The sequence below is a fragment of the Aquarana catesbeiana genome, linkage group LG03, assembly GCF_042186555.1.
Source record: "Aquarana catesbeiana isolate 2022-GZ linkage group LG03, ASM4218655v1, whole genome shotgun sequence".
Classification (NCBI taxonomy): domain Eukaryota; kingdom Metazoa; phylum Chordata; class Amphibia; order Anura; family Ranidae; genus Aquarana; species Aquarana catesbeiana.
This window is the reverse complement of record NC_133326.1, coordinates 625,960,855-625,986,434: the sequence shown is the minus strand read 5'-3', so window position 1 is coordinate 625,986,434 and position 25,580 is coordinate 625,960,855. Positions and strand designations below refer to the sequence as shown.

General features: G+C 43.7%; 1 protein-coding gene across 4 annotated transcripts in view; it reads left to right on the top strand.

The window, feature by feature from the left end:
• LOC141133189 (protein Wiz-like) overlaps nucleotides 1-25,580 on the top strand; it is a 144,754-nt gene that overhangs the window by 40,443 nt on the left and 78,731 nt on the right. For 3 of the 4 annotated variants that reach the window (XM_073622398.1, XM_073622395.1, XM_073622399.1), the window contains exon 5: nucleotides 1,548-1,781. The exons of the other annotated variant lie outside the window; for it this stretch is intronic. In XM_073622398.1, the coding sequence (XP_073478499.1) occupies nucleotides 1,548-1,781 (234 nt within the window). The remainder of the gene's footprint in view (nucleotides 1-1,547; nucleotides 1,782-25,580) is intronic. 4 annotated transcript variants of the gene reach the window in all.

Sequence of the window (25,580 nt, the reverse complement as noted above, 5' to 3'; positions counted from 1 at the left end):
AGTCACCGGCCCTCCAGCCCCCCGTTTTACTTACCTGAGCCCCTTCATCTTCTTCGGCGGGGACGCACCGTCGTCCTCTCCACGGAGTCCCGGCTTTGATTGGATAGATTAATAGCAGCGCAGCCATTGGCTCCCGCTGCTGTCAATCAAATCCAGTGACTCAGGGGGGCGGGGCCGAGTCATACATTCGGCTTCTATGCACACAGAATGAATGACTTGGGAGCGTGCCCGCAAGGTAATACCCTTGGGAGAGCGCTTCTCCTAGGGGGTTATCTAATGCGGGAAGGAGCCGTGAGAGAACCCAGAAGAGGATGTTCGGGGCCACTCTGTGCAAAACGAGCTGCACAGTGGAGGTAAGTATATGTTTGTTATTTAAAAAAAAACAAAAAACTAAGCTTTAGTATCCCTTTAAACTCTGGTAAAAGACTATGGGGTTGATTTACTAAAGAAAAATTTACTTACACTTGCTCCAGAGCTTACTAAATGAGGTAAAGCTTCACTTTGCAAAGAATACCCAATCACATGCAAGAAAAAAACCCAAAAAAACAGTATTTTGATTGTACATGATTGGATGATAGAAATCAGCAGAGTTTTCCCTCATTTCAGAGTTTCCCCTCAGAACTAGAGCAACTGCACTTGCAGTGCACAGTATATTTGCCTTTAGTAAATCAAAATTTGCCTTTAGTAACCTCAAAGTGTGAGCACATAAGGGGTTGATTTACTAAAGGTAAATAGTTTGTGCACTGCAAGTGCAGTTGCGCTAGATCTGAGGGGAAGGTCAGAAATGAGGGAAAGCTCTGCTGATTTCTATCATCCAATCATGTGCAAGCAAAAATGCCATTTTTTCTTTTTCTTTTCCTTGCATATTCTACTCAGATCTAGAGCAATTGCAGTGCACAGACTATTTGCCTTTAGTAAATCAACCTCATAGATTTTTATTGAGTTGTGTTCAGGGGCTTTGGCAAAAAACACCAAAAGCTCCAAAAATGTGAGTTCCAGCAGGCTCCATTGCTGTTTTTGAGCTCCAGGGTATCGGTGGGGTCAGGGCTTTGAACCCTGCATTGTATATGAGGAGGGGAGCAGGCAGTTGTGGCCTAAATCTGCTTATTCTCGATGGAGCTAAGAATAAGCTACGTAATACACCTTATCCCTGCAACCCTAGTCTAAAGCATTTACCACTAGTAGTGTGAAGGGGGGCCCCACTGCAAGGGTAGATTTTTGTCTCATTCCCGGAGTTTGGCTTTAAATGCACTCATCCTGCAGTGACTGGAACACAAGCACAGGCAGAGAATACGTGTACACAAAGCATAATGTATGCAAAGACCAGTAGAATGCCTTGAGAAAATTGGCCTCATTGGGAAAGCAGCACTGGTGGCTTTTTGTAAGCCATCCAGCTAGTGTTGCTTTCAGCTGGTCTTTTTATTAAGTTTGCTTGTTGACAAATTAGCACTAGAGTTAACTGAGCTGGGATTTACTATCAAAGGAGGCCGGGTGAGCATTTTTGAAAAAGCACAGGACATCAGGTGATCTCATTTCCCCCTCTGCAGTGGCGAACTTTGACCCCAGTACCTTCAGCCTGATGCGGTGTGAATTCTGTGGTGCTGGTTTCGACACTCGTGCTGGCCTCTCCAGTCACGCCCGTGCCCACCTTCGAGACTTTGGTATCACCAACTGGGAGCTCACAGTTTCTCCCATCCATGTCCTTGCTCGACTGCTAGCCCGCTCACCCGGTCGTCCACTGCCCCCATTTCCACCATGGCACCAGGACACCGATACTGACGGTAAGAAGCCTATGTGCCTGTTTTATGCCATAACTGATGACATCACATTGCATCATCACCAGCCTGCAATTAGACCCGAGTGTGTATCCTGGCTTTACCCCTTCCTGCTCTCTAACAGCCTTCCCCTCCCCTCCCCAACCCAGCCCTTCACTTCTGTCTACACTTATATGCAGCATAGCTTCCAGTAGCTGTGATGATGTCAGTAGTTGTATCACTGGTGACATCATCACATGGCCGTCCTCCTGCTCTAACTCTGGTGCATGGAGATCCAAATTGTTCTAGAGATTAAATTAGATTTTTGTTAACCGCATTTTCAGTTCTAAACCTGCTTTTATTTTTTTAAAGGCGTTAACTATATGTTGGTGCCCCTATTGCTTTCACATACTTGGACTGATTGGTACTAAAATAAGAAAAAGGGCTGGTACCATTGAAATCAACTGGTTTCCAGTTGTATTTTTAGCCTGCGCTGGAATGATAACTTCTGGAAATTTAGTTGCTATAGGCAAGACACTGTTGATACGAGGCTCGTTAGGCCTTCATATGCTCAACCATCAAGCTCAAAAAGCATAATGCCTGTCAGACTAGATGTTTCCTGCATGGGAAACAGAGGTTGGTGTAAATATACAGTGCAGATCCGTACTGGATGCATATCATATGACACCAATTCCATACAGTTGCATCCTTGTGCCTGTTTGGGTGGTCTGGTTGTGCTGTGTGTATGGAGGCCTCTGTTTCATCTTTAAAGTGAATGAAGGGCTCTTTTGCACCTACAGACTTGATCTAGTAGGTACCATGCCCTGTGGAAGTTGGGCCCATGGACTGTTTGTTTATGGGGTTGCTTCCAAAGATACAGTACAGTGCAGGTCCATGCTGGATGCACATTAGAGAACACTTTTTGGTAAAGGGGTTCCTTCCACAGATGTTCACACAACTGTAAAAAAAAAAAAAAAAAAAAAAAAAAAGCACCGTCAATTAAAAGAACCTCTGCTAAGTTTCAGGAGCTGCATTTGTTGACCTCCTCCTAAATTGCTATTTGCCTGCCAGTCATGCTGATGCAATGACTTTATCGTTACATAGTAACCAAAACCAAGCACACCACAAAAACAGTCAATGATCTAGAAAGCATGAAATCCAATATATCCGCATATCAGCCAAAAGAGGTCATCAGTCCAAGCCTCCATATTATTTTGAATAGAGGTTTCCTGTAAAACCAGTCTGTCTCCACCGGTTTCATTTCAAATAAGGACTCAGACTCTTCACAGCCCCTGGCTCTCCGGTTGACGTTGCTAAATGTAGGGCTGTAAATCGCCAAACTACTCTCCTTTACAAATGATCGAAATTAATTTAATTTAAACATTACTCTATTAGAGTTGCACATAGTAATAAAATTACCATATGTATTTTAACGCTACCCTGTCATTAAAAATAGAATCCACAAATGGCCATGCATGCAACAAAAAGTGAGGGTCTACATACTTTTCTGTTACCGATGACTCAATAACAACAAAGCTCAGTGGTTCCTTCCTCTAACCTCAGAACCATTACAGAAGTTGGCAGGAGAAAACTGTGAGCGTTGTAGAACCCAGGAGATTGATAATCATGGAAGTGTGGAGGACTTCTCCTGAATGAAGAATGGGTTATGCCTGTTTTCCAGTTGAAATTTTAATGACGGGGTCACCTTAAAAATACAATATTCAAAGTAGCAAAAATTACATGTGAAGACCTGTAATGTTGTAATTAGAATTATAACACTTAAAGGGAAACTAAACCCCTCCCATCCTTTTCAGCCAAGGGAGTTGCCATCTTAAGCAGGCCATACACGGTCGAATTTCGAACAAATTTTCTTTTCAAAATCAGAAAGTTTGTTTTTTTTGTGTTCCGATGATGCCACCATTGATTTTCGAAATTCGTCCAACCAAGCCTTCAATTTCACCTCGTGTTGCTACAGAAAAGAATTTTCGTGGGCGGGAATCTTCTTTTCTCTCTGTAAATTTTCTTTTCTTATTACATTTCTCGCATGATTCTCCCATCATTGATTAGAAAATCGTTCGTTTTTCCAACATGTCTGATTCCTCAAATTTGATTGCCGCACAAAAATCGGCTGTTGTTGCAGCCCACTAATGGTGCGAAATTCGTACGAAAATTCTTTGATACGATTTTCGAAAGAAAATTCTTTCGAAATCCGAACCGTGTATGGCCGGCATAAGTCTCTTTTTGATCTGCACCTGCCATGGCGCTGCACATGTGATCAGTTATGACACCATCCATTTGATGGTTTGACAGTTTGGTTGAGAGCACAACTAATGTGACAGTTAGCAATCCCGGTATGCCTTCAATGTAAATGTTTTTGAAATGTTAAATCAATGGGTTTAGTTCCACTTTAACTGGCTGACTTATTAAATAATAATGAACTTTTTAGGAATAGGTGAAAAAAATCAATTTTTTTAGGTGGATGACTTGTTTCTAGTTGTACTGTGCTTTTTACTGAAGTACTTGCCTATTTCTGATGTTCTTTAAGAGGCTTATTTATAAAGGTGTCGAATCCAGATTTTTCCACTTTCTCATTTCTTCTCACAGGAAACCATTTTTCCTGTTTATTAAAGGCCATGGTGTATTTTTTTCCCTACTATGCTTCATTTTTGTTCATTATTGTGTTATTGCAGTGAAATTATTATTATTATTTTTTTTTTTTTAAACGTGGAAATTTCACCTCTAAAATTTTGACTATTTTAACCTCCCTTGGAGAAAAGCTAAAGAATTAATTTTTGTTAAAGCTGAACCTCCAACAGCCAGCTAAATACACAGACAGAATATACGTATAGCAGTGGTTTTACCTGCCAATTGATTTCTATTTCTCTTCAATCTGGTACTGACATTTACACATCTTTGCCACGCAGCACAGCCCTGCTTGGCAGAGTGACCTGATTTTTTTTCTTCTCTGGTTCAGTATCACTGTTAGTTATGGTCCCCCCCCCCCCCAGCCTTTGACTGGACAGTGAAAGAGAAGAAGCACACTGAGTTCATCTCTCTGTTACACTGCTGTGTTCTCCTATTAGCATGCCTGTTGTCAATACCTTAGCACTACAGCACAACCGATTGGCTACTAGAGCTTCCTGTCCTTCACACAGTTTGAGGTCTGCTGTACAGGGACCACAAAAGGCTCATACCAGCATTCATTTGTGTCTTTTTGTCTCGTGTTCAGCTATAAAGTCGATTTTTAGTCAGAAAATTAAGTCCTTCTAGATCACTTCAGGCAGGCCCCTTTTGCAGGTACAGCTATGTAAAACATTAAAAATAAGTTTCTATATTATTTAAGCACTTCGCCCCCGGAAGATTTGGCTGCTCAATGACCAGAGCACTTTTTGTGATACGGCACTGCGTCACTTTAACTGACAATTGCGTGGCCATGCGATGCTGTACCCAAACAAATTGACATCCTTTTTTCCCACAAACAGAGCTTTCTTTTGGTGGTATTTGATCATCTCTGCGGTTTTAATTTTTTGTGCTATAAACAAAAAAAAGCGACAATTTTGAAAAAAAAAACAATATTTTGTACTTTTGCTATAATATTCCCAATTAAAAAAAAAAAAAAAAAAAAAAACACAATATTTTTTTTCTCAGTTTAGGCCGATATGTATTCTTCTACATATTTTTGATTAAAAAATCGCAATAAGTGTATATTGATTGGTTTGTGCAAAAGTTATAGCATCTACATAATAGGGGATAGATTTATGGCATTTTATCAATATTATTATTACTTTTTTTTTACTAGTAATGGTGGCGATCTGCGAATTATTTTTTTTTTATCGTGACTGCGACATTATGTCGGACACTTTTGACACATTTTTGGGCCGGTTGATAATTATACAGCAATCAGTGCTATAAAAATGCACTAATTACTGTATAAATGTCACTGGCAGAGAAAGGGTTAACACAAGGGGGCGATCAAAGAGTTAACTGTGTTCCCTGACTGTGTGTTCTAACTGTAGGGTGAGGGGGCTGACTATAGGAGATGACAGATCGTGGATCCTAGCTATTAGGAACTCACAATCTGAATCTCCTCTCAGAACAGGACAGGGATTTGTGTGTTTACACACACCCGTCCCTGTTCTGTTTCTCGTGGCCGGCGGTTATCGCGACCGCCGGTCACGAGCATCAGCACCCCTTGAGTGCTGTGGGCGCGCACCTGCTATCCCGCTTAAAGAAGCCGACGTGTAGCTACGATGGCTCCTGGGATCATGCCGACCTGCTGCATTTGAATGACGGCGGGTGGTCGGCAAGTGGTTAAAATCCAGTAGTACACTGTCTCACCCTACTCTGCACATGCTCAGTTGCTCTCTATTTTTAGGCATTGCCGAGTTTGTATAGGCTGATCTGCTGACAGCCTTCAAGCGGAATTCAACCCTCCTGTCCATTATAGCCAAGGAAGCTGCTTCTGTTTGATCTACAACTGCCATGGGTGCTGCACATGTGATCAGTTAAGACACCAGCCATTTGATGGTTTGACAGTTTGAGGACGCAAGCAAATGTGACAGTGGCATTCCAGGAGTGTAATGTTTTTTGGAACTGTTAAATCGATGAGTTTAGTTCCTCTTTATGATTTACTTCTGCTCAGTGACTCTGAGCTTCAGCAAAATGGCAGCCTCCAGCAAGAAGAAACAGTAACTATGCTGGAGGCAATTTACAGCACCCACTAATTTTGGTAGCATAACTATTAATGTGGAATGTATGTTTCTTGCCAAAGAACATTATTTTTATCAAGTTGTTATGGGTAAAGTTACACTTTAAAGAATAAGTTCAACTTTTAGAAAAAAAATAATAAATGCTATTTTTTTTGCAGGTAAAAAATGTGCATTTATAATTTTTGGTGCAATGCCTGTAAAGCATTGCATCAGCAATCAGGTCTTCACTGGTTCCATGCAAGTCTTATTCAGATCTTGTCAGTATATCTGTGTACCCATACATCCCGTATGGGTCAGGCAAATACACTGACAGGAGGAAATCATTGAACTATCATAGTGTTCATTTTTTTTTTTTTGCTTTTTTTTTTTACCCTGCAAGGTAAAAGTCATATTATGCTAGTGTACATCACATACTAGCACATTATGTAAAACTTGCCTTAAAACAAAGCTGTTCCATTTCCATGATGTCAGCACTGCAGCCGCTTCCATCTTCACCCATCTTGCTTCTGGGTTCGCGGGCTCCAACTTTGTGACTGGCTGGAGCCGTGATGATGTCATTCCCACGCTTGTGAGCGGGAGCCACCTTTCACGGCACAGGGCTCGGAAATGAACGGCACGGTTGGCCATTCTTTCAGAGCGCATTTGCCAGTGAGGTTACTGGCTGCATGTAATGTAAAAATCTCCTAAATGGTGCACATTTAGTAGATATTTACACTACCTACAGGTAAGCCTTATTATAGGCCTACCTATAGGTAAAAGTCAGTAAACGACGTTTACTTCCTCCTTAACTGTTGCACTTTTTTTTCATTTTTTTTTTTTTTTTTTTTCCAGAGAAGTTTTTTTTTACCCTCTTGCCATTCTACACTTTTATAAATTGATGGCATGCCCAGTGTTAAAGGATGATCAAAAGCAAAGAAATCTCTGTTTTCACCAGATTTGGTATTAATAATTTCCCATGTGTCCGTTCCATGTAACTGCTTTGTATGTAAAGTAAATTTACACTGAGATATTCAGGATGGCAGTCTTCATATTTCTCTTAGTATAGGTTTTCTTCAGGGTCCGTTCTAACCAGGGTGTGCTCCTGCATTGCGTCAAATGCAGCGATTGGTAGCGCGTTGCCATTTTTTCACAGTTAATGGCCCTGCAATGCGCTAATGCACTTTAACATGCTACTGCACTGCAAAGGTGTGAACGGGCTCTTTAAATTCACATTCATTTTTAAACTCTCTCTTCCCAGTACTGATATGTCCCTGACTTCACTACCTACTCCATCACTGACCTAGAACCAGTCTGGGTTCCTCTCCTAAATATTTGTTCCAGGTCAAAGTCCTGGTCATTAGAGAAGCCACAATGGCAGCCCCAGAGCCTGCACTTTTAAAAACAAACATGGCATTGGCATCATTTTAGGTTTTTCGACCCTTTCATAAATTATGAGAAAGTAACTGACTGAATTTTAGAAGCATTGGCACATTTAGCATTTGCACTTGTTGCAATAGCAACCCAACAACTTGTTTGTATCATTGAAAAGGAGAAAAGTAATTGGTTACAAATAGACACAAGCTTTACTTTTATTCCAGTCTTCTTGGGAGAGCACAGCATTGATTGCTTGAAGTCTCTCAAAGGAAAGTGGCATTTTATTTCAGTAATCATCCCAGTATCTAGCACGAGAATGCATTTGATGCTGTTGATTATTAGAGATATGACACCAGTACTTAAAAAATAAAAAATAAGCCTTTAACACTATGCAGTTAACTAATGGCTGAGTCAAATTAAAACTTATATATTAGTAGAGATGTTGAAGATGCAAACTGCTTAAAGCTGAATTCCAGGCAAACAACTAGATATACAGAAGAAATACATATGAGAGATACTTTTCCTGATAAAAGGATTTGTATAACTGCCTATCCATTCCTGAGATTTACACAACTCTGCCACACAGCACTATTCCGCCTGACGGGAGGGAACCTGACTGTTCTTTGCAGTTTAACTTTTACTTACTGGTCTCCTTCCCTTCCACTCTGTGACTGGACAGTGAAAGGAGAAGCAGCACAAGCTCAGCTCTCTGTCACTCTTTCCTTTCGGCATGCTCTTTGCAGCGCAACACATTTGATCAACTGCTGCTTTTCTCTCTCCCTTCTCTGAGATTTGCTGTACAGGGAGTGCAATAGTCTCAAACCATGCTGTGTTTAGTCACAATGCATTTCATTTTTTTTAATGTATTAATATAGAGTTACATTCATTTGTGTCTTTTTTTATATCTGCCTGGTTTTAATGGTTGCTTCAACTACTTGCTGGCAGTCACTTCAGAAGGCTGGCGCCAAACATGAGCAGCATCTTGTAGCGATCTGTTGCACATGACTGGAACATTGTGCCATCATGCAAGACTGATTGTTGCTACACGCTGTTTGTAAGTTTGCTCCATAGGGAGCCATTTGTCCATTTATTTAGCAATCAGTTGCTACTCCTAGCGATTGTGTGCTTGTGATTTTAGTAGCACCATTGAGTTAGTTAAAGTGGTAGTAAATTAAAAAAAATAAAAAATAAAAAATCCAATGATACCCTGCAGGTCAATACCATAATGTTCTAGGTTGCAATGTGTACTGGCACGTTTTGGCAGACTAACTTTACAAACAGAGCCCTCCAGAGCACTGTCATTGCTCCCAGCGCTTCCATCTTTGCCCAGTCTTCCTTTTGGGTTCGCGGACCATGATGGGACACAGTGCTCTATGCATCCATGGCACACTCTGTGTTCTGCGCATGCACCAATTACTTCATCCGCTTAAGCCGATGCTTTTACCTTCTAAATGGCGCAAGTTGAGACTGTTTAAAGGCACCTACAGGTGAGACTTTTTATATAATCTTATCTGTATGGTAAAGTCACTTTTTTGACTTTGCTACCGCTTTAAAAACTCCTATATAGCTCTAGGCTACTAAGGTGACTGAAAAAAGAGGAGAGGACACCTTAATTCATCCAAGAATAGGTTCAGGGGAAGACGGATAGGGGAAAGGGGGATTTACCACCCAATAAAACAATTAATCAAATTAATTATACCCCTAAGGTTACCCAAATCATTTGTCAATTAACTCAATGGTGTGTAGCTAACAAGCTATCAGATAGTTGTTCAATGGACCATAAAGATATATATGAGAAAAAAGAGAAGGGGGCAAGAGGAGGCCTCCTAAAAAAGATGGTCCGCTCAAGAACAAACTGTTGTGAACCTGAAAAAACTTTATTGTGTCAATTTACTAAATAGAAACATAATCCACTAACCATGTATATTTAAAAATAGGGCAAAGAAAGTCCCATGAAAATTGTACAGACCCGGGTCTTCAGTGACACTAATTTGATGAGTGGGAGTGCATGAAATTTTGATGTATGTGTAATGTCTGTGGTGGCCACCAGCACACAATAGGACTTTCTTTGCCCTATTTTTAAATATACATGGTTAGTGGATTATGTTTCTATTTAGTAAATTGACACAATAAAGTTTTTTCAGGTTCACAACAGTTTGTTCTTGAGCGGACCATCTTTTTTAGGAGGCCTCCTCTTGCCCCCTTCTCTTTTTTCTCATACTAAGGTGACTGCCATTTGCAAGAGATTAAAATGATAAAAGCCCCAAGGGCTTTTTCAATCTGTTCTTTACGGCTGAGTATTATTTTTGTGCAATTTTTTTTTTGTTTGTTTGCAAGGGTTTAAATTTGCCCATATAGCTTAGATCTTATACCTCCCTGTGTGATGATCCCCATTGTCAGATATCTGCAGCCTATACATATGAGTCCTCAGCTGGTTGCATTTTTAAAATAAGTCACTTTCCTAAAGCGGAACTAAACCTTCCGATTTAACTTGTTCCCAAAAGTTAAATTCAAGGCATGCTGTTATTGATAAACTTCACAATTGCTTGTGCTCTAAAAGAGAAGTATGGGATTTGTTGTTTTTATTTATTTTTTTTAAATCAAACTTACCTAGGTGGATGCAGCATCTGTCCCTCGCCTGTTCTAACACTGAGAACTGAGCAATCAAACGCTGCCGATCACTCGGTTCTCACAGCTCTGTGAGCAGAGAGCTGGTGACTGTGCTTACTGGAGCGCTGGGCTGTGGAGGCCGGTGGAAGTGGCTGGCTCAGCCTCTCAGTGGCTGAGAGGCTGAGCTGGGTTCCGGTCCCTGGCATGAGGGCGTATCCCGACCATATGGTCCCGATCCTTCCTGAGCCTGGACTGGCTCTGTGACATGCGGAAAACAGGTCACAGTAGTGCAGAACAAACTCCTGTGATCCATAGTAGAAGTACAGCTTTGGCTGTACGTCTCCTTTAAGAGAACCGTTAAGCAATCAAGTGGCTGGTGTCATAACGTGTCACATGTGCAGCACCATGGCAACTACAGATCAAACCGGGGCTAAGATGGTAGCTTCCTTAGCTGGAAAGGATAGAGGGGGTTAGTTCCGCTTTAAATCTTCAAACTCAAAACATCAAAACATCCCTGAAAAGTAAATAGATAATACTTTCCTGCCCCCCCCCCCCCCCTCTGGCTGAAATATCTTCATTATCCAGCATACTTCCAGGTGCTTCAGATGCCTGGTCCCCACTGCACTCTGTGGGTCCTTCCTATGTTCATTCTGTATCCTGTAGTGTCGGCGGTGAGAGGAAGGAACCAGGAACCGCAGCGCATAGCTGGTGACTAGGCACCCATACCTCCAATTGCTTTTGATATCCCTATTGAGGACACTTCCTCTCACTTCATTTTTCACTGACACCATGTTTAATAGAGTGTTACCAGGAAGAGAATTGTCCAAAAGGATACTCTTTTTTAAAAACTATTTACAGGTTTCACCACCTCTCTGCTATCTATTTTACCCAAACACAGACCTCAGATGCAGCACTGTTCTGCTTTACACTGCCCAGCTTTCCAGTGTGCCAAGTATTCTTTACATCCGATTCTTCCAAGGTACTTCTGCTCCAATGGGCAACTACAAGCAGGTCTGATCTGCATTTTTCATATGTTTGGGATGTAATTGATAGGGGGAGATTGGGGGAACATATGCAGGGTTTTTATAAGAGTTCACCTTTTATATCTGGATTCACAACATTCCATGCACTGTTCAAAGTGACGTATGTAAGACTTAATTACGCACGGGCCTATATAGTTTCCCTTTCACGCTAAATTGTGGCATAGATGTGAACCAGTCACATACTGTAGAAAAAAATTAGATTTCTAATTTAATGCAGCATAATTCATAGGTTTTGCTTTTTAAAAATGACAGACAAGTATAAATAGGCCCTTTAAGAAATCCGTACTTAGGAAATAAGTAGACTGCCATTGTTGATCTCCGCAACACATTCCAGTTGCCTGGCTATCTATCATGCTCTTCTGAACTCATTGGGGCTGATTTACTAAAACGGTAGAGTGCAAAATCTGGTGCAGCTATGCACGGTGGTAGCCATTCAGTTTTTCACTTCAGCTTTTTCAATTTAGCGTTGACAAAATCACCTGGAAGCTGATTGGTTTCCATGCAGAGCTACACCAGATGTTGCACTCTCCTGTTTTAGTAAACCAACCCCATTGAGTCACAGACCAGGAATAAGCATGCGTATTGGGAGCTCTGACTTTTGCTCAGACTTTACTTGCTGTGTGCTTGTTCCAGGTTAGTTACTCAAAGTATTGCAGTCAGTGGGGACTAGTATCTTCAGAAGAAATGGTGGCCCCATATTTTTCCTGTACAGGTTTAGTGATAGATTCTCAGTATGCCTGATGCAGTTTTTGCATTGATCTCACTTTCTTCTCTCTTTACAAATGCCCATATTGAAGAGGATCTCTCTTTATTTTTTCTCAGGGACAGTTTTATGAATTTTATGCTATTGCACCCCAAATTGTTTTATAATTACACACCCATGAGTGAGTGAACTCATGAGTTTACCCCCTGTCCCATTAGGACCTGCACAAGGGAGCCCCATCCTGCTTTGTTTTAGACATGATTTATGTTGAAATATTCAGTATTTAATGAGCACCAGCTTCATCAGGAGAGACGGCCAGTCTGGTTTATGTAGTGTCCATTGTACGTATGCTTCAGATGTTCGATTGTTCTGTGCTCTATTGAAACCACCTTGTTGTGCTGCCTTCTCCATCCTTCTGCATTCCATCCACGCACTTCCCCTCGATTGGCTGTTCCCTCAATCTTGGCGCTGCTCATTACTCCATTAAGGCAGCCTGGCCTCTTGCCCGCATGCTTGGCGCCCAGTGAGTGGGTAAAGGAGGCCGGGCCAGTCAGGAAAAAGTGGGAGCTGGGTGCCAGTGGGCAAGGGACGACAGGGACACTAAAACGATGGGGTCCAAGAGGGGGAAGAGCAGAGGGTGGTGGGAAGAGGCTGGAGGCCAGGGCAGCAACGGGAGGATGGCGGGCATTTGCGGCTAGAGGGGGAGGACAGCAGAGGAGAGACTGAAAGTAAGGCAAGAGAGCGCGCTAAGCGTGTGTGAGTGCGTGCGTGCGTGTGTGTGGTCTGCTACTGATCAACGCCGAGGTCAAATGACTGAATATCACACATGTAATACACACACATGGGCACACTGCCACATTTGTGCCACACTCACTGTTCACACAGTATATGTGCAATACTTTACACACTGCTACCTACCAAGTGTGGAATATACTCTGCTTATATGGTAAATGCAATACTTTCACTTAAAAGACTAACAAATCGCAACGCTCTGGGTACTAAGACCAAAATAGTGAAAAATATGCAATAGTCCTTCATCGAACAACCAAAAATCTAATGGATACCAACTGGTATGTCAATATAGTCCACAGTGATATATCCGTTTATTTGGATATATAGAAGTAAAAAAAGTGACCACTCACCAGACACAAATGCTGTCTCAATAAATAGAACAGCCCACACGCTTATTGCAAAAATTGCAAGTACAGTTCTTCATACAGATCCACTATTGATGTCTAGCGTTGTCACCTCCTCCACATCATGTCATATACAACCAAAATGAAAGAAAATATTTCATAGTGTTGTAGAGCTGCACGATTAATCGTTAAAAGATAGTGATCTCGATTCGACACCCCCCCCCTCCCCCACAGGATCTTAATCCAGCATTTCCACGATTCATGTAAAAAGTGCAGAGCAGTTCCCCTGCTTACAACTGTCAAAAAAAAAAAAGCAGCCGGCAATGTTTATGAACAAGGTCGCTCAGAGCTGACAGAGACAGATCAAAGAAAGAAACATTGTATTTTCTTTTTGTTTTTATTAAATTGTTCCTCTGTTCTACCGCTTATTAACCCTTAATTTACTCTAATCAGCCTTGATAACTCCTTATTCTCCTTCTCCATTTACATATTATTTTCCTGCTGATTTTTTATTTATTTACTTATATTTTATAAACTGTTAATAATTTAAAAAAAATTTTGTTTGCTTTGTTCATTTAACATTTTTACAGCTTTAACACATTTTACACGTTTCACGTTGAACAATGTGCAAAATAAAAAAAAAAAAAGTATTTAGTTTGTAAAATAAATTTTCAATAATTTGTAACATTGCTGACAGCTGAAGTGTAAACAAAAAAGCTAGGGTAGGTATCGGTGAGTACTAATAAAAAAAAAAAAAAATACCCTTTACACATTACATTTATTTTTCATTACATTTCTTTAAATTTGATTGAAGCAAAGAGTATTATCTCTTATTTTATTACCATCTTGTTTGATAACCTAATGTTTAGGGTATTTTATTTTTTTTAAATAAAAAAGTTCTTTAGAATCGTGATCTTTATTCTAAGCAAAAAAATAGTGATTCTCAATTTATCCAGAATCGTGCAGCTCTATCTTGTAGTAAATAAATGTAGTAAATAAATGAAAATGTTCAAGTAGGATAGTCAGGAGAGTCAACCGTGATAGTAGCAAATAATATTAGATCCATGCATCACTCCGCCTTCCCCACATGCAATGCAAACTCACCAGAGGGAGTGTGACATCAAGCAATGTAAAGCCCACTATGCTTAACAGGGATGGATGGATGGATCCAAACAATGCCTCCAATATCCTCTTACTCCAGGACTTGCAGTCAGAAATACTTTCACTATCTCCATATTGCACACACAGCTTATGTCATATACTCAAGTTTTTCATAGTTTGTCAACTAGCTGCTTTTTATTACATGAGATAAAAGATTACGCTGGTTATAGTATACACATAACTCAAAAACCGCTTTTTAGACTTGTATACAATACAGCTTACTACATGAATGATACACTCCCTGCTCATGTAACATATATAAATACTCCTGTATACATTTTTTACACCATTGCATATACCACATGTGTAAAGCATGCTGGGCTTCCATAGTATTCCTACTCCCCACTTCTTATTACACATAGGATACAAGAACACCCTGTCCATACGATACATGTAATACACACACAGCTTCTTCCACAAATGTACACACTGCGACATACTGCATGTGAAAAACACTCGCTGCTCATGTAAAATTTATACACACTACGGCAACTGTAATTTTTCCACTAGTTCTGTATTGAATGTACACACTACTTAAAGCCAATCTCCGGGCAAGGAAAAGGTTTCCCATACAACGGGGCTGTGCCTGCACTGCATGGGTTAACTGCTTATTTTTTGTCCAGGGGAGAGAAGAAGGGAAATGTACTTACCTAATCCTCCGATCTTCCCAGCACAAGGCTGGTCCGGCATCCCCACACTCCAGCATTCTTAAGTTGTGGACTGTCCCTTGCATCATCAAGCCCATTGCAGGCTCCATAGACCAGGAACAGTCGGGTGAGTATAAGCTTTCTCCTTACGGCTAGACAAAACGAGCATTTGACCTGTGCAGTTTTGGCATAACCCCACTGATTGGGAAAACTTTTTTTTGCCTGGATTTGGGCTTTAATGTCTTGTAAATGCTACTCTTGTAATATAGTTGGTGTTTTCATAGAAGGTCTACACACTGCTTCTTAGCACTCAGGTACAACCAAGGCTGATTATACGTGCCCATTAGTACAGGTTTCATGCTGTTATTAGCAGGATCTTTATTTTCGGAAGTTTCCCTGATCTCTTCCTAAAGGCTGCTGGTGGCCCTTTAAGCGAGCTTTACAGTGATTGTAAAGTCTCTTTTTTTTTTTTTTTGTTAAACATAACAAAAATGTTATACTTGTCTGCCCTGTTTAGTGGTTTTACACAGGACAACCTGGATCTTCCTCTTCCTGGGTCCCTCTTCGGTGCTTCTGGCCCCTCCCTCTTGTTGAGGGAGGTGCCCCCATAGCAAGCAGCTTGCTATGGGGGCACCAGAGCCGAGCCACAGCTCCATGTGTCCATTCAGACACTGAACCGTGGCCCGGCCCCGTCCCCTTTCTCTCCTCATTGGCTGACTGACTTTGACAGCAGCAGGATCCAATGGTGCCACGCTGCTGTCTCAGCCAATGAGGAGGGGAGTCCCGGGCAGATGAGACACTCCTGCAACATCGCTGGATCTAAATGGGGCTCAGGTATGTATTAGAGGGGCTGCTGCACACAGAAGGCTTTTTATCCTAATGCATTGTGTGCATTAAGATAAAAAACATTCTGCCTTTGCAACCCCTTTAATGCTGGTACACTTGAAAAAGGAGCGCGCATGCCCGTTACGAGCTTCGCGCATGCTCTGAAACGCGTAGTGGTCCCCAGCTAATCTGAACTGCCCGAGTGACGTCATCCCCCATGTGATCCGCTGGAACGCGGAAGTGACTTTTCCACTACACCGCTCATACAGCCGGTGTTTCCGAGCGGAGGTCCGCGGCCACCCGCACGGCGTCCACCTAGGCTCTCCCTGATCACTGGGAACTATTGAGAGACACCGGGACAAGTTCTTTATGGAAGCAGCACATTATCCACCTCAATGTAAGTGTTTACTATGTTTTTAGCATGTGAATAAATCCTTTATACCTAAGAGGCGCTTTCTTTTTGGTTTTTTAATGCTGGTAGATGGAGTGGCTTTCCAATCACATTACCCCTGTGATTGGCTCTCATGGCGTGTACATGATCAGGGCCCCATCCTGCGAAGGTCCAGCGTATCTTGCCGGAACTGAGGACTCCCGAGCGACGTCATCGTGGCTCCGGCCACTCACAGCGCCGGAGCCGCGAACCCGGAAGAAACGCCAAGGGAAAAATGTCAGCTCCCTTGGCATTGACCGACATGTGATGCGGGAACCTCGTTCTAAAGTAAGAGTTTCATAATGAGCTAGTATGTGGTGCATACTAGTTTATTATGCCTTTGCCTTACAGGTTTTTTTTTTTTTTGGTTTACGGGTATACAACTGCTTTAATGTTCTCATAAAACATTATCAGTATTACGGCCAAGCAACTAGCATTTTTTAGGAGGCTCAGCAATGGCGACCTCTGTATATTTTTTAGTCCTGGTTCATACTGATGCAGCGATTCCTGTGCGTTTCCCATACCGCATAGCAATCGCACTGTGTTCTGCGGTCTGTTGCCGGTGTCAATGGAAAGTTAACAACACCCCAAAAGCAAGCCACAAACACAGTGCATTTGCCTGAACCGGATCACATGGGTATTTTATTTTATCCAGTGCAAGTAAAAAAAATAGCTGCCTGCACCTTCTTAATGTGCATGCGGTGCGATTTGAGCCATCCAAAATGAATGCGATTGACATTCAGTTCACAGTGTAAACCTAGGCTGAAAGTGTTTTTCTACCTATGCAGCCAAATTGGGATAACACCTTCCTTTTTATTTGTTTCATGTCCCCATTCACAAAAATGTTTAAAAAATGCTGCTTTTTTATTAGCCGAAAAATCCTACTTGGCTTTTCCCTTTTATGTAATGTTAAGGAGAGGGATGGGAAGCTGTTTGCCATAATACCCTGATTGTTCTGTGATGGCAGATCATGATCAGTGATGACCTCAGGCGTGATTAGACCCATGTGTGTAAGCCTGCCAGGAAACCTGTATGGGCCAGGGGCTGCTGTACCTGTGTTTCGTGCAGAAAAGAGGTCCGTGGAACTTTTTTTTTAAAACACAGCTGCACGGAAACCACATGCTGCTTGCAACCATGTGTTTTTGCATGCAGGAAACCGCACTGCATTTTTCAGTGCATTGGGGGGCAATTAAGAGTAAATGGCTTTATGAATGCACTATATAGTTGGAGGGGAGTTCAAATTTGATAGCAAGGCTCCTTTACATTTACATTAGCCCTTGGAAGACTGGCAGATGCAACCGCTGTTTGGCAGCATTAATGTTCTCGGGCATCCATGGATGCTGAGTACTGTAGCCGGCAGTGGAGACCTGGGACCTGGGTCGGCTTCTGTCAAAGGGTCATGACCAAAAACGGTCTGTCGATCGGCGGTCTCAGCCAATGGCTGAGAGCGCTGACCGGAGTGTTCAGGCGGGAGGGCCGTTCCCTATCAGAACACAATAGAGCAGGTGAGATCGCTGTACTAAAGTTGGATAGATAGTATAGCGGCTCCGACCTGAGCTGTAATTTTTTTCTTAGTTCAGCTATGATGGGTTGAATGAAAAAAAAAAACTACTGGTGTGTACCAGATTTAAGCAAGGATGGGTAGTCCATTGATTTTCATTCGTTCAGCTTGCTACCTTTAGGCTCCATTCACACCTATGATGTTTTTTTTGTGGATTGTGTTTATGAAAGCCAATTCATTTTAGTGGGCTGCCTTATACATTAAAAACACACAAAACAAGTGCATGACTGTTTTAAAAATTGTACTGCACCAACACACATGGTACTTTGTTACCAAGCGTTTTGGCAGAAATGCATTAGTAAGGTGTGTAGGGATGTCATTAAAGATTAACGGTTCCACCACACACCTACAAAAGGGTTTGTGACTTGTAGGCACGTGTATGCTTTTGCACTTGTTCCCACAACGCACAAATGTGAACCTAGCCTAAGTAAAAGACTGTGTGGCTTTTCACACTGCAGTACTAAGGGCACTTTCACACTGGGGCGGGTGGGCATCGGCAGTAAAGCGCCGATATTTTTAGCGGCGCTTTACCGTCGTTTTTTCGCCCGCTAGCGGGGCGCTTTTAACCCCCGGTAATGGCTGAAAAAGGGTTAAAAGCGCAATTGATTTCAATGGACAGGGGCGCTTTAGGAGCTGGGTATATCCCGCTCCTACAGCGCTTCAAAGATGCTGCCTGCAGGACTTTTTTGACATCCTGCCAGCGCACCGCTTCTGTGTGCAAGCACTCGGGCTTTCACACTGGAATGAGAGGGGAGGCGCTTTACAGGCTGTATTTTTAGCGCTGTAACGCCCGTAAAGCACCTCAGTCTGAAAGGGGTCTAACAGATGACCTCTGAATCTTTTCAGTTTGGCTGCTTTCACACTGGGGCTGCACTGCGTTATCGCTAAAGCGCCGCTTGTTTTAGCGGAGCGCTACCGTAATTTTACTGGTGCTTTTTTCTGAAAGACAAGTAACATGTCATGTTCAACACTTGTATTTTAAGTATGTGTGTGAGACAATTGGTGTGTACAGGCCTCTGCTTGACAGCCCCACCATGTGTATTAAGCCAGCGGGGGCTGTCATTAATTCCTTAATGAAAGTATGGTCCCCTAGTCCGTGGTCGGGGCAGAAGGAGGGAGGCCAAAATAGCCTCCAGCTAACCTCCCCCTGCTTCCCACGCAAGCCCGGGGCACCAGAGAGTAATATTGAATGCTCAGCGGGGACAAACAGTGCCTCCCTTAAGGAAGGGGCCCTCCCCGCAAGAGTAGAGGCATCAGGCATTATGTCCATTGACATCCTAGTGTGTAATTCATAAACCGACATCCATATAATGGAGGATGTGTGCAATTCCCTGTAGGTATAGAAGAGAGAAGGGGGGAAAGAAGGGAAGAGGGAACGATCAGATCATACCTGAGATCTTGTGAAAAGCCTTTGTCATGCCCACACCGAGCATCCGCCTCTGGTTGGGATAGATGGCCCATCGGGAATCCAATAGCTGCTGCATGACGAGGGGTGTCTCCCTGTCCTCTAGGTTTTCAATGGCATACGTTTTTTTTGGGATGGTTCTGCCAGTTCTAGCAGAGCTGTGTCTAGGCTAGAGGGCACGTGCCTAGGGTCTGAAACGTATTCAGTCCAGGGTGTCCAGACACCGATAAATCGGTCCCTGGAGCCCCGGTATCTCGCTATCCAATCCTCTGCCTCCCAGACGTCACCCACTCTGTTGATCCACTCTTCCCGGGTAGGGGCTCTGGACTGTTTCCAGTAAGTTGGAAGCAGGCGCCTTGCTGCGTTTATTAAATGAGGAAGTGCGCTTTTTTTTTATATTGCCTAATTGGGATCGGAGGGACGTGCAGGAGGAAGTGTGTCGGAGAGAAAGGGACGTCCAGCCCCAGTATGTCCTTTTATTCGGTCCTTGATATCTTCGCAAAAAGGCTTAATCAAGGGACATTTCCACCATATATGGATAAGCGCACCTCTGTGTCCACAGCCTCGCCAGCAAATACATGCCAAGTCTGCTGGTACGCGGTACCAGCGGGACATTATCTTATAGTTTGTTTCCTGGGTTTCAGAGTCAATAGAGGATGAATGGGTGAGCTGGTATAGGTAAGTTAATTGCGTCTTGTTAAGTTTGTGTCCCAAGTCCCTTTTTCCACCTCCGAATATAGGCTGGCTTAGATTTGTGTGTGGCAGAGCCCAGTAGTCGGTACAGTTCTGACACCATGTGAGGTATTGGCTTCATCTACGAAGAGATGTTCAAACAGGGTGAGGGAAGAGGGGTCTCTGAGTGGCCGTGTGTCTCAAAAAAATGGTGTAGTTGTCTATACCTCCAAAAGTTCATTCATAAGCCCTGATGTTTAGCGTCAAAGTTCAAGAGCTTACCGTCTTTCATGAGTTTGCCGCAACTGGTGTTGCCATCATCCACCCATGGCCTGAAAAAGGCCATTTACTCGCCCGGGGGGAAACCATAGGAACCCGTCCAATGGGGCCAGTGGGAACACAGGGGGGGCTACTTTCAGGAGTGGGTTGATCCGGTCCCAGACTGAAAGCACATGGGCTGTCAGCGGAGAGGCTGTTTCAGACAGCCCCCTGTGTTCCCGGGTAGCCATGGTGCATAGGATAGATTCCTGCCTGCCAAGCATGTCTCCAGGGAAACCCATAGCTTGGAGTGGGTATGCAAGCGCCAGTTGAGTATCCTCTGGAGGACCATAACTCGGTAGTAGCGCCGTATGTCTGGGATTCCCAAACCACAATCATGTTTTGGGCGTCTAGGCACCTTTAGGGCTATTCTGGGTTTCCGTGCATTCCACACAAACTCCGACAGCATTCTGGACAGACTCAAAGAAGAGTCTAGGTAGAGGTATCGGTATCATTTGTGGGAAGAAGAGTACACATGGCAAAATATTCATTATTATGATGTTTACCCGTCCCAACCAAGTGAAGGCAGTCTGCTTCCATTGTGAGAGGTCTCTTTTAACCGCGTTAAGCAGCTGGGGGGGAATTGGCAGTGTATAGCGGTCTGTGAGCTGTATGCCTAAATATCTTAAAGATCACTTAGCCCATGTAAAAGGGAAGGCAGTCCGAAGGCTATTTGTTAAGGGGGAGGACAAATGGATGGGTAGGATTTCTGACTTTGTGTATTTTATCTTAAAGTTGGAGAGCGAACCAAAGTGCTTGAGTTCCTTCATCAGGTTGGGCAACGAGATCAGGGGGTCTGAAAGGTGAAATAAAATATCATTGGCGTAAGCCGAAAGCTTATGTTCTGTGTTGCCAACCTGCAGACACTTAATGTCCCTGTTGGAGCGCACCGTGCGTAGCAGTGGCCCCAGCACTAGAGCGAATAGAAGGGGTGAGAGGGGGCACCCCTGTATCGTGCCGTTCTTGATTGGGAAGCTTAGTGAGAAGGTTCCGTTTACTTTAACCTGCGCGTAGTGTGTAGACTATAGGGCTATGATCGGTGTTTTGCGTTTGCGGCCCTAGCCCCAGGGTACTGCTTTCAAGTAGGACCAGTCGACACGATTGAAAGCTTTTTCCGCGTCTGTTGATAGTATTATATAGGGTCGGGGATCCTGATGGGTACGGGCCCAGTGAATGAGTTGAATTGCCCTAAGAGAGTTATCTCCAGCTTCCCTACCTGCAATGAAACCCGTTTGGTCAGGGTGGACGATTCCAGGCATAAGGTGTTTAAGCCTGTTAGCTAAGATTTTTGCCAGAATTTTAATGTCCACGTTTAGGAGGTAGATGGGGCAGTAGCTTTGGGGGACAGTGGGGTCCTTGCCCTCCTTCAGGATCACTGTGATGTGAGCCAGGAGTGCCTCTGGGGGAATAGCATTGCCCCTTGCCATGGAGGTAAAATATTTGCCCATAGGTGTCGCTAGAAGGGAAGGTCTTATAGTAGGCCTTAGTGAACCCGTCAGGGCCAGGGCTTTTCCCATTGGGCAAGGACTCCACTGTTTCGCCAAACTCAGTTAGTGTGATCGGCAGCTCCAAAGCGGTGCACTGGTCTTCAGTTGGGGGAGGACACAGGCTGAGGCCAAGTAATCCTGAACTGCCCTCTGTCTAGTTGCTTGTGCGTCGGGGGGGTAGCCCGGAATCTAAGTTATATAGTTTGGCATAGTAATCTCAGAACCCTGAGGCGCTTTTAGAACACTGCACCGTCAGTTCTCCGGAGGAGGAATGGAGCTTTTGTATGCATGCCTGAGCATGCTTTTTCCGGAGTGCTCTTGCAAGCATACAACTGCATTTGTTTCCATGTTCATAAAATTTATGAGACATGTACCTAAACTGTTTACGGGTTTGATGGTCTAGCAAGCGTAGGAACAACTCCCTCAGTTCGGTTAGTTTCTGAAATGCCTCAGGGTCCCCATTAATTTTATGTTGATGTTCTGCCTGTTGAAGGGCTGCGAGTACTCTTTGAAAGTCTGCCCAGCGTGCCTTTTTTGAGTTTTGATCCTAGGGAGATCAGCGCTCCCCTGACCACTGCCTTGTGGGTTTCCCACACAGTGTCCTTGCTGATGTCATCTGTGGCATTTTCCCTAAAGTAGTGAGTTAAAGTGTCTGTTATCTCTGTCACTACTGCAGTATCGTCCAGCAAGATTTCGTTCAGCCTCCATGTCCAGGCCCTATGGGTGCCTGATGGCTGGGTGAAGGTAATCGTGACTAGGGCGTGATCGGAGATGGTGATGTTGCCAATGGATGCAGACTGCAGGAGCTCAAGCGTAGAGTGGTCTACATATATGTGGTCTATATGGGTATATACATCGTGTACCTTGGAGTAGTAGCTTAAATCTTGGTCTGAGTAGTGTAGTACTCTCCAGCTGTCTATCAAAAGGTGGGACTGGAGGTTCTTGCGAAAATGTTTGAGGAACGCGTATGAGTGCGAGGGCCTTGTGTGGGACGTGTCAAGCAAGGGGTCCGGGCTGATGTTAAAGTCTCCCCCAAGGATCAGGGAGCCTTCTTTAAAAATCAGCTAGTGGCTCCAAGACAGTGTCAATGAAGGAGAGTTGGTTAGTGTTAGGGGCATAAATCGTAGCGAATGTACAGTGGGGCAAAAAAGTATTTAGTCAGCCACCAATTGTGCAAGTTCTCCCACTTAAAAAGATGAGAGAGGCCTGTAATTGTCATCATAGGTATACCTCAACTATGAAAGACAAAATGTGGAAACAAATCCAGACACATTGTCTCATTTTTGAAAGAATTTATTTGCAAATTATGGTGGAAAATAAGTATTTGGTCACCTAAAAACAAGCAAGATTTCTGGCTCTCACAGACCTGTATCTTCTTCTTTAAGAGGCTCCTCTGTCCTCCACTCATTACCTGTATTAATGGCACCCGTTTGAACTTGTTATCAGTATAAAAGACACCTGTCCACAACCTCAAACAGTCACACTCCAAACTCCACTATGGTGAAGACCAAAGAGCTGTCAAAGGACACCACCAGAAACAAAATTGTAGACCTGCACCAGGCTGGGAATACTGAATTTGCAATAGGCAAGCAGCTTGGTGTGAAGAAATCAACTGTGGGAGCAATAATTAGAAAATGGTAGACATACAAGACCACTGATAATCTCCCTCGATCTGGGGCTCCACGCAAGATCTCACCCCGTGGGGTCAAAATGATCACAAGAACCCGTAAGCAAAAATCCCAGAACCACACGGGGGGACCTAGTTGAATGACCTGCAGAGAGCTGGGAGCAACGTAACAAAGGCTACCATCAGTAACACACTACGCCGCCAGGGCCTCAGATCCTGCAGTACCAGACGTGTCCCCCTGCTTAAGCCAGTACATGTCCGGGCCCGTCTGAGGTTTGCTAGAGAGCATTTGGATGATCCCGAAGAGGATTGGGAGAATGTCATATGGTCAGATGAAACCAAAGTAGAACTGTTTGGTAGAAACACAACTCGTCGTGTTTGGAGGAGAGAGAATGCTGAGTTGCAACCAAAGAACACCATACCTACTGTGAAGCATGTGGGTGGCAACATGCTTTGGGGCTGTTTCTCTGCAAAGGGAACAGGACGACTGATCCGTGTACATGAAAGAATGAATGGGGCCATGTATCATGAGATTTTGAGTGCAAACCTCCTCCCATCAGCAAGGGCATTGAAGGTGAAACGTGGCTGGGTCTTTCAGCATGACAATGATCCCAAACACACCGCCCAGGCAACGAAGGAGTGGCTTCGTAAGAAGCATTTCAAAGTCCTGGAGTGACCTAGCCAGTCTCCAGATCTCAACCCCATAGAAAACCTTTGGAGGGAGTTGAAAGTCCGTGTTGCCCAGCGACAGCCCCAAAACATCACTGCTCTAGAGGAGATCTGCATGGAGGATTGGGCCAACATACCAGCAACAGTGTGTGACAACCTTGTGAAGACTTACAGAAAACGTTTGACCTCTGTCATTGCCAACAAAGGATATATAACAAAGTATTGAGATGAACTTTTGATATTGACCCAATACTTATTTTCCACCATAATTTGCAAATAAATTCTTTCAGAAATCAGACTAAGTGATTGTCTGGATTTGTTTCCACATTTTGTCTCTCATAGTTGAGGTATACCTATGATGATAATTACAAAGCTCTCTCATCTTTTTAAGTTGGAGAACTTGCACAATTGGTGGCTGACTAAATACTTTTTTGCCCCACTGTATATGCTTGTCCAGCAATGCTGCCTTTTGGGATGACGTATCTACCCAGAGGATCTATTTTATTTCTGGTAGGTTGAAAGGGGCAGGATTTTTGGATCACAATAGCTGTCCCTCTAGATTTAGACACCAGGGAAGTGCTAAGGAACCACTGGTTGAAGAGGTGAGTGGGTAGCTTGGGGGTTGACTGGGGTGTAAAGTTGGTCTCCTGCAGGAAGATCACCTGTGCCCCTAGCCTTTTTATTTGCCACCATAACTTGCTACGTTTGTTTGGGGAGCAGGGGCCTCGGACGTTATATGAGCTTACCTTTAGAGCAGCCATGGAGGGTCTGGCGGATGGTTGGAGTGCCAAGGACGTCTGTGTGGGCGATGACGTAGTAGGTTGTTTTTAGGAGAGGGAGAGGAGGGGGGAGAGGGAAAGAAGAAGAAAAGGGGGAGGAAAAAAAGCAAACATGTAAACTGAGTGTCAAAAACATAAACATAACAAACAAAACAATATGGCCATAGCCTTCGTAACATTTTAGACATCTGTGAGTGGTGCTTGGGGACCCGTCCCACAAAGGGGGAGGTCCAGAGCCCTGACCTAGGATCCCAATGGGGATCAATACCCAAGAAAGGGTGTCCTAATGGGGAACGTGTGCCAGCACGGGGGGGAAGGTGAGGGGCCTCCGTCTCCTTCCACCACATCTAATGATGTGCAACAGGGGAGGGGAAGGGAGGATGTTTACCCTGATAACTGCCCGCGGATTGCGGGTTCAACTAGGTGAAATAAAATTAGTCAAGATGCAGCTGGTGCTAGGTGCATTCGGGTCCTAGGTCCACTCTACCCATCTAGGAAACAAGAAGGAAGTCTATGCCATTTGGCGCAATGTGCAATTATTCAGGACCCAGCTTGGGTATCACAGGAGGGTCTAAGGCACATTAGCAGAGGGGGTTTCTCTTGGAAGAGAGGGGGCCCAACACGGAGAGTAGGCAGGCTTGCTTTGTCATTCTCTCGAAGTGGCTGGGCCTGGTGAGGAGTCAGAAGGGCA